Consider the following 9,157-nt stretch of genomic DNA (forward strand, 5'->3'; position numbering starts at 1 on the left):
TCTCTCTCTCTCTCTCTCTCTTGATTTTGATTTTGCCCAAATCCTTCTTGCTGGTTTATTTTGCTCACAAGTCACAAGGAATTGGTGCAATATATGTATGGTTCTCAAGGTTTCTAATCAAGCTTTAACTACTGCTTCTTGTAAATGGGTTTGAGTTCAACACAAGGGTTTTCATTTTAAAAACAAAATTGGGACTTGGGAACTCTGATGGTGTGTATATTTGTGTGACATTTATATATACGGCAAAGTTATTGAATTATAGGAGAAATATTTCATTTTGAAAAAAAAAAAAAAAAAATCAGATTGAGATTATGTTGGATAGATGAAGCTATTTTTCCAGACAGGCCAGCCCCATCACCATGAATTGGTCCCTTCCTTCAAAATCTGTCTCTGCGTGTGTTTATTTGGCTTCTCTTAATTCACTGGTCATCCTCATCATCTCCAGGTGATTTTTTATATCTTAATTATATTATTCTATTTGGTAATCTATCTTTGCAACCAAAATACATTTAAGTGAATCATGAATTTTGAGCATGTATTAACTGAAACTCAGGGTCTCAAAACATACAGAGGCTTCCATATGTTATTCAAAATCCAATTTCTATCAACAAATTCACCAGTTTTCTTGCTCTCTCTCTCTCTCTCGTTTTTGCTGGCATAGTGGTTGAAAGAATGAAATAAGAATTGGTGTCCTTTGTGAAAATAGGCCAACCCCATCACCCTAAGTGTTTGACAAAATGTCTCAGTGAGATTAGAATCAATGAAGATTAAAGGCTTGGTGAAATTTTTATGTCTTTAGTGAAAATCCTCCCCATCACTCTTAAGTGCTTGACAAAATGTCTCAGTGAAATTAGACTCAATGAAGATTTAGGCTTGGTTACAAATTTTATGTCTGTTTTGTGAAAATCCACTATTGTTGTTTGAATTATTTATTGTTTCTTTTCATGCCAACACAGTGTGAGATTTGTTTTGCAGATATGAATTGATGGTTTTTGTTGATTATGCCTGCTTGGTTTGAATGAAGTAAGATGACATGACACCAGTTTCTTTAATTGTTTTTTATATTGACTTTCATAATTATTAGAATTTGATGGGTGCAATGTTGTGATGATTTCTGCTGATTAGTCCCTCTTATTTCAGGTCTATTCCATATTATAAACAGCGGTTCCTCATTGTTCTCTCAAGTCCCAGCCAGATGAAGCATAAGCTTCAGTTGCTCTGAATTTTGCTAATTTTTTTATTGTGTTAAAGCTATTGAAGCTGCATGTTTGAGACTTATTATGTCACAAGGTAAATATTTTATATCAATTTCTATTAGTTAGTATGTGTTTGATAATTTTAGGATACAAACAATTTTAAGGTTAAATGGGTAAGCCAACTATAATTTGTTATTTTTTGTTTTCCAAATTACAAGTTGTGATTTGTCATGTTAAATTGGTAGTTTATTTGTATGTTAATCTGCTACAACATTGCAGTGTTATTCTATCTTTCTAATTTAAGAAATCAAACCCTAACCCAACATAGACTTTGTAACCAGGGAATTCTTCTTCATCTCCACTCCCATCTGAGTCACAATCTTCCCTGGTGATTTGAATCAACCATGGTTATCCGGTTCAAATTTAAGAGCTCCTCTGGTGTCAAATTTTATCTTCCAGTGCAGGTAAAAATTGAGTCAACTTTGTGCTCTCACTAATTGTAAATATGTAGGTTTTGTACATTCTCATTGCTTTGTATATCGACTTTTTAGCATGAAAATTTTCATGAAAAGAGAGCTCAAGAGCCATTATATCTAAAAGAGTTGGTTGACATTCTATATAGTGTTAATGTTATATGTTCAATCTTCTTTGAGTACTTGGTATTATTCAGTTTGGAGAGATGGGTGTAAAATAGTGTTAATGTTATATGTTATAGCAATCTAAACTGAGCATCTTGAATCCCATTTGATGTTCTTTATAAATTTAACTACCACAATGGAAATTAGGATAAGCCTACTAGCCAAAAAAACAAAAATAAATATAGAAGTTCATCTTTCTTAGCATCAATCTAGAGATTGTGTCTGTGTAATGTGTAATGGGCATTGATTTTAATGTGTGTTTGCAGCATCCTACATGTTTGACAAAATGTCTTATGTGTTATTGTGGTCATGCTTTTTGTGTTCCTAAACGTGAGACAATGCTTGGTCTCTGCAGTAGGAATGTCACTTTGCTCAAAAGTAGGTTAGACTACTTAAATTTTGTGCAAATGTGATTTTTACTCAAAGTTACTGGCTGAAAACTTTTTCACTTAAAACTCTAGGAGGATGCTTGGGACAAGACTGTTAGTTCAAATGACCTCATTTAATTTTTATTTTTGGACATAAGTGCGAAAGTGCCTTTGCCAATTGGAGTATTGGTACAATGGTGGATTTGATAATTTATTTAGCAAAACAAGTATAGCTTGTGCATACTGAAGTTCAAATTCGGATAGCTTTTTTTAGTGTGCGATGCTGGCTTGCTTATTTATTTTTTGGTTGTTATGCAATAGTTAAGGACTTTTTTTTTCATTGATTTTATCTATATAAAGATCATTGGACCATGAGTATGAAAATAAAATTGGAATACATATAATGGTCGACTTGATTATTTATGCTGAAAAATGTTAATTGAACACATACTTATGTTAAATATTTTGTTGTGTATTTGTTATTTTGTGATGATGGTTTGCCTTTTGGCTTATTATAAACGGTGAGGAACTTCAAAGTTAGTGTTTCAAAAATTGAAACGATAAAGCCATTTTTCTAGCATGAGTTGATAAGTAGATGTAATTTTTATTTAATTTTTCTGTGCATCGCATAGGTTGGTAACTAGTAAATATAAGAAAGAAAGCTATTATATTATAAAATCTATTTCAAATGTATTTTTTGACATTTTTTTTTGGCTAAAATCAAAAACTGACCCTTTAAGTTTTAATTTTTATCATTTTAGTCCTTTAAGTTTTAGATTTGTCATTTCAGTTCTCTAAGTTTCAAATTTTGTCAATTCAGTCCTCCGTTACCTTTTAGTTAAAGTCCTGCCGTTAACTAAATCAAAACGTTGCCGAAGATTGCCCCGGAAGATTCACACTGTGGAGGAGTTCTTGCAGGTTGCGTTTGGGTATGTGGGTTTGAATCGGAAAGTTCATGTTGTGATTGGCAAGAGGTATTTTAGGCCTACTGAGGTTGATAACCTTAAGGGAGATGCAAGCAGAGCTAAAAAAGTTCTTGATTGGAAGCCATGATTGGCTTGGGTCTTTCCAATTTTTGCTTCAGATCTGCAACAATGGGGTTTGGAAATGATTCTATATAAGGGGTTCTTAGAGCTGATATAGTTTTCAATTCAGTAATTTGAAATGATTCTGATTCTGTTTAAGGGGTTCTTAAGAGCTGATATAGTTTTCAATTCAGTAATTCATATCGATGGTGTTTTAAGATGTTGTTGTTATCATGTTATGCATTGTTTGAATATCTGTAATTCCATTAATTTGATTCTAGCAAGTCCCATACTTATTCGTCTTCTTATTTTTCTTCTTGGAGTCACAATGTGGATGGGATGGATAAGATCATATTTTGTACTGGGAAGTTCGAGATCTTGCAATTTTGAAGACTGGAGCCTTTTTGGGGATGCTGGATCTGATCCCTTTCAATTTACAGGAGATTAGTTTTTATTTTTTTTTGTTGGTAATTAACGTATTTCATTAAAATTAAGTAAAAAAAAAAAAAAAACCAAAACGGTGTCGTTTTGGTTTAGTTAATGGTAGGACTTAACTGACGGGTAACAGATGAATGAATTGACAAAATTTGAAACTTAGAGGACTAAAATGATAAAGGTTGAAATTTAGAGGATCAGTTTTGGATTATAGCATTTTTTTTTTTTTTTAATATATATTCTTTCTTCCAATGTTCCAAGAAATAAAATTTTAAAAACAAACATTTTTGTCTTGTGAACAGGTTCAGCTGAAGAGGGAAGTCATCGATCAAAAGAAGATCACAGGCCCGCAAAACACCCAATTTATTGAGAGAGAGGAAAAATTATAGATTCTTTCTGTAATAAATTGAGAGAGAAGAGGTCTTGTACATCCTGAACCCAGATTATAGGCAAGTTGGCAATATCCCAACCATATTTCATTTTTCCTTATGAATTGAGCTAGAATTATACATAGAAATTGGACTGAACCATGCACTGATTGTAATGTATATACAATGCAGTGTACTGGACTAATAAATACCTAATCAAAGGGTTTAGAATCCAGAATCTACTGGTATAGGTATACCTTGATCAGAGGTAATACAAATTCAGTTTGGTAGATGCTTATGAATAAGTTTACTCAACAGCCGTACGCAAAATTAATGAGTTACTCATACACAATATACATAAGCCAACTAATTTTGCCATATTTCTTTTTTGCATTTGCTTTTGTTATTTTTGTTTTTTGTTTTAAAATTTTTTTGGCTAATGTAGAATTTTGCCTTTATTTGATACTAAATACAACAGCAACAAGCCTTTTGTTTGATAATCTTTTGTTTAATGTTTGGGTAAATTATGTGTTTGGTTCTTAACGTTTGCAATATGTGTCAAAATAGTCCTTAGCGTTTCAAATGTGTTAGTTTGGTTCTTAGTATTTTGATATTGTGTTAAAATAGTCATTATCATTAAATGATGGATGAAAAAGCTGACGTGAATAATGTGATATAAAGATTTATTTTTTACGCCACCTAAAGCAATCACATGGTCTGCCACATATCTTTAGTTAATAAAATAAGTTTACTTGGGGCAAATTTGAAATTTTCTTCTCTCATTGTCTTTCCCTTTGCTTTCTTGGGATCCAAATGGGGTTAAAAAACCAGATTTCAATACTCAATTTCCTTCATTTTTCCCAAATTTTCCCAGTAACCAAACCAGGAAAAAAAAAAAAAAAAAAACTCTTCCTTTGATCGGCTGAATACAAAAATAAAATTCCAAATAAGGTACGCAGTCAACCCTAAATTCCTTGCTATTCCAAACCACCACAAATTGCTTCAATTAATTTACCTGCATGCAAAACTGAACAAAGATCAAGAGCTGGAACAAGGGCTAGCATGAGCACGAGCTTCGATTTGAAGTGTCGCAGCGTCAAAGTGCAATTTCATTGCAACATTCCTCAACGCTGATGATTACGTCCTCCAAAAATGCTCGGCATCCATCTAATTTATTCGTTGCTTTTACTCTTGCCATTTCGTTTTGTGAGAGAGAGAGAGAGAGAGGGAAATTGGGAGAGAGAACTAACGAGGAGTGGTGTTTGAAGTTTGATATTTTATTTGGGGAAGAAAAAGATTGACTGTTGACGTTATGAGTGGCTTGAGGAATAATATTCTTTTTGTTTTTCTAATTATAATAGGAATTTTTTACTATTTGCAATTTTGGAGAAGGGACTAAAACACTTTTTTTTTTTTTGATACCAAATAAAGGGAGAAATACAGAGTTTATCATAGATACAAAATAGCTGGATTAACCCAGCTTTGGTGTATTGGCAGAACAACTTTGGGGACTAATAACAGATTAGAGCTCAGTCCATTTGGTACAAAATTTTTAGATCAGCAACCATAGTCTTCTCTTGCCAACCTGGGTTCTTCTTCTTGTTGATGACTTGGACTAGATTCCTACTGTTAGATAAAAACAAAATCCGATGATACCCATGACTTCTGGCTTTGATAGCTTCCTCCACCAGTACAGCCCCATAAGTTGAAATTGCTGTGCTGCTAGCCACAAAACATGATAACTCCCTGTAAATTCTTAGCTTCATATGCCCACGCACTACTTTTTGCTTTCCTCCTCCTAACCCCTGCAATCTTGATGATCAGTTGCCATTGTCCTGCAGCTGTGTTGAGTTTTGGTTCTGTTCTTCTGCACTTGCTGTTTGAAACTGATTGACTGGAAAAAGGCTTCTTTGTACCTGCAAGACAGATTTTGGGCAGTCAGAACTACTTCCATGGGATTTGGCTTTTTTCCTTCATGGATCACCATGTTTCAGTGAGTCCATATGGTCCATAGAGTGGTGAAGATGGCCTGCATATATCCCATAGAATCAGCCTCTCTTATATTGTGTGAAACTAGCATATTCTCTATCCATTGCTGCACTGTGGTATTAAGTCAGTTGTATGGACAGCTAGGAGAGAACCATGAAGGGACTAAAACACTAAACAGACGGACCTCCAATCTAATGAGTGTTAACAGAAACCTTTGAATGGCAAAGCAACAAAGCTTTTCATGAACTTTAAAACAAGGTAGTTAATAACTTGTAACCCAATTCTAAATATCAAATCTATATATTAATGATATAGAGATTAGAGAGTCCTTGCAGATCTCACAAAAATCAATAAACTATCTCCATGCGAAGCTAGAGGCCAGAAAACTTCGCCATAATTCCATATAATTGGTACCAAACCACTTTTCAGTTTGAATTTTTGAGTTTTAAATTCTGGGATTTTAAGTTTTGTTTGGTTCCCAAGAAAACAAAACAAAAGAAAATGAAATAAAGAAAGAAAGAAAAAAATTTAGTTTGAAAATAAACTAATTTCAAATATTTATTTTATTTTTTGAACTAAAGACATGTAGCAGCTAGCCTTTAGGAATTAAATGCGTAATTTACTCTTAATATTTTGAAGTGCTTCATGCCTTTTTCCACAAAAAGTGTTTAAAATTATTTCCTCAAACAATGCCCGATAACAAAATTCATATAAATAAATGAAAATATATAAGAAAAAAGATGCCAAATAAAGAAATTAGACTAAAAGTAAGAATAGATCTAATTTATGAATAAAGAGGGAAGGATTAGAAATAATTTTTTTTGGAGAAAATTTCAACTTATAACATTTATTTTTTATGGTGAATTTTTATCATCAAATCAAGATACTAATCGGTTTTATATGTAGGCGGGGGAACAAACTTCAAATCTTCTATCCAGCAATCAAAAATTAACACGCTAATTAAAAAATAACTAAATTCAAATGGAGAGAAAGAAGAGACAAACAACATGAAATCAAATAAAGTTGCAAATTAGTCAAGAAGATGGGCGACTATCCTCGTACCGGTGCAACAGTTGAAAATATCTTCTTGACCATGCATCATCAGCAGTGACGGTGAATTTGACACCTGTACTATAAAACCAATATTTTGATTTCGCTAGAGAGAGTGGAAAGACCCACGCACCACACAAATACTATTTTTTACTTGTTAGCGTTGTAGTAGCTATAACATGGAAAATCCTGAACAAAGTCAAATTCTCCACGTGTCAGCCATACAAAAGCCCACAATCCACTTGGTTCAAAATAAAATACCCAGCTGATACCAATCCTACAAATATCTTCCCATTTCCAAATTGTTGAAAGCGTGACCGTGAGTGAGGAACAACAGCCTGGCTACTTATTGTCAATTTATCACGCTCCATGTTCCTTCCTTTATGCTACGTCTATATATATCCCCAACTCACTCTCCTTATTCCTCCAACAAACAAAAACACAAACACCACTTACTTAACTTCTACTACTCACTCTTCTTACTCCTTCAACAAACACAAACACCACTTACTACTATCTTTTTTAGTGTATTTCATTGATATAAATTAGGCCATTTTGAGATTTATCTTTATTTTAGACACATGGATATTTTTAAGCATTTCTCATACCCACAATATCTAGTGGGGTATGATATTTGGTCATCTGAGTCAGAGAGTGACAGTACTCGCATGATGAAGTTGTCGAATGAGGAGGTTATGTTGGCTTCCAAGACTCCTAAGAAACAAGCTGGAAGAAAAAAGTTCAAGGAGACAAGACACCCAGTATACCGTGGAGTGAGGAGGAAAAACTCAAAGAAATGGGTTTGTGAAGTGCGTGAGCCTAATAAGAAGTCAAGGATTTGGCTTGGGACTTTCCCCACGGTTGAAATGGCAGCACGTGCACATGATGTGGCGGCAATGGCCCTTCGTGGCCACTCTGCATGTCTTAATTTTGCCGATTCAACGTGGAGGTTGCCAATGCCAGCATCAGCGGAGGCAAAGGATATTCAACGGGCTGCAGTTGAGGCGGCCGAGATGTTTAGGCCGACGGAGCTAGACAAGGCATCCGGGGATGAATTGAGGCCAATGGGGAAAAATGCGATGTCGGTCGCAACTACAGCAGAAGCGATGGAGACAGAGGCGAAAGGTGTGTTTTTTATCGATGAGGAGGCGGTTTTTGGCATGCCGAGGTTGTTGGCAAATATGGCAGAAGGGATGTTGTTGCCTCCACCTCATTATTATGGTGGAGATGACATGGAAACTGATACTGACGTGTCATTATGGAGTTACTCAATTTGATTGTTTGAGTTTGCTTTAGCATATTGATTATAGAAGAGTCTAAATTTGACAAGGACGTGGTGTAAATCATATCTTACCACATTAATTTTTTTTTCTTAAAATTCAATACATGTTACTACAAACAATAACAATCTATTATATCATATTTCACAAATCGAATAGGATATTAAATGGGTTGTTATAATGTGAAAATTATATTCAATTTTTTTGTAAATAATGATGTGACATTCTCTTATGGGTGAATGTAAACCAAGGATTTACAACTCATCCTTGTAGAATTTAAATTGATTATAGAATGGTTGCTTATTAGGAAGAGAGTTTTTATTTTCCATGCTTATTGTTTTTGATTAAGTCCGGTGCATAGGGAAATTATTTGAGGGGGAAAAGGTACTACTATGGAAACCATATTTGGGGCAAATGTCATGCACAAGTATGAGTAGCGTTGAATTGAAGGATGCAGTATTAGTGTGTAAACTATATATGTTGGATGTGAGTATAATTTGGAGATGGCAAAGCCATATTGTACCACAAAAAAATAAAAAATAAAAAATAAAATGAAATTAGAGTACGTTTTCCATAATATATTATAATGGAAAATTTAGTCTACCCATTTCGGGTATTTACATAAATATTAGAAAGAAAGCTATTCTATTCTAAATTCTATTTCAAACATTTTTCCATCATCCTTTTTTTTTTAATTCTTTCTTCCAACGGTCCAAGAAATAAAAAACTTAAAACCAAATATTTTTGTCTTGCAAACAAGTTCAGCTGAAGAGGCAAGTCATCAAGCACAAGAATCCCACAAAACACC

The 9,157-nt window shown here is 33.8% G+C and overlaps 1 protein-coding gene and 2 long non-coding RNA genes across 4 annotated transcripts; all 3 read left to right on the plus strand.

The window, feature by feature from the left end:
- The first annotated feature begins 6 nt into the window (after window positions 1-6).
- LOC115969604 lies at window positions 7-1,275 on the plus strand. The gene is made up of 3 exons (XR_004087013.1): window positions 7-445; window positions 976-1,023; window positions 1,141-1,275. It is a non-coding gene; the product is annotated as an uncharacterized LOC115969604 (long non-coding RNA).
- Window positions 1,276-1,278: 3 nt separating this feature from the next.
- On the plus strand, window positions 1,279-4,410 carry LOC115969605. 2 transcript variants are annotated; one of them, XR_004087014.1, is made up of 3 exons: window positions 1,279-1,290; window positions 1,525-1,660; window positions 3,965-4,410. It is a non-coding gene; the product is annotated as an uncharacterized LOC115969605 (long non-coding RNA). The 2 variants fall into 2 exon arrangements; XR_004087015.1 differs by lacking the exon at window positions 3,965-4,410 and adding an exon at window positions 3,023-3,932.
- Window positions 4,411-7,420: 3,010 nt separating this feature from the next.
- Window positions 7,421-8,563, plus strand: LOC115969102 (dehydration-responsive element-binding protein 1B-like). The gene has a single exon (XM_031088671.1). It carries the CDS (start codon window positions 7,651-7,653, stop codon window positions 8,344-8,346), a length of 696 nt encoding a protein of 231 aa, XP_030944531.1. The 5' UTR covers window positions 7,421-7,650; the 3' UTR covers window positions 8,347-8,563.
- The last annotated feature ends 594 nt before the right edge of the window (window positions 8,564-9,157 follow it).

The sequence above is a fragment of the Quercus lobata genome, chromosome 11 (assembly GCF_001633185.2).
Source record: "Quercus lobata isolate SW786 chromosome 11, ValleyOak3.0 Primary Assembly, whole genome shotgun sequence".
Classification (NCBI taxonomy): Eukaryota; Viridiplantae; Streptophyta; class Magnoliopsida; order Fagales; family Fagaceae; genus Quercus; species Quercus lobata.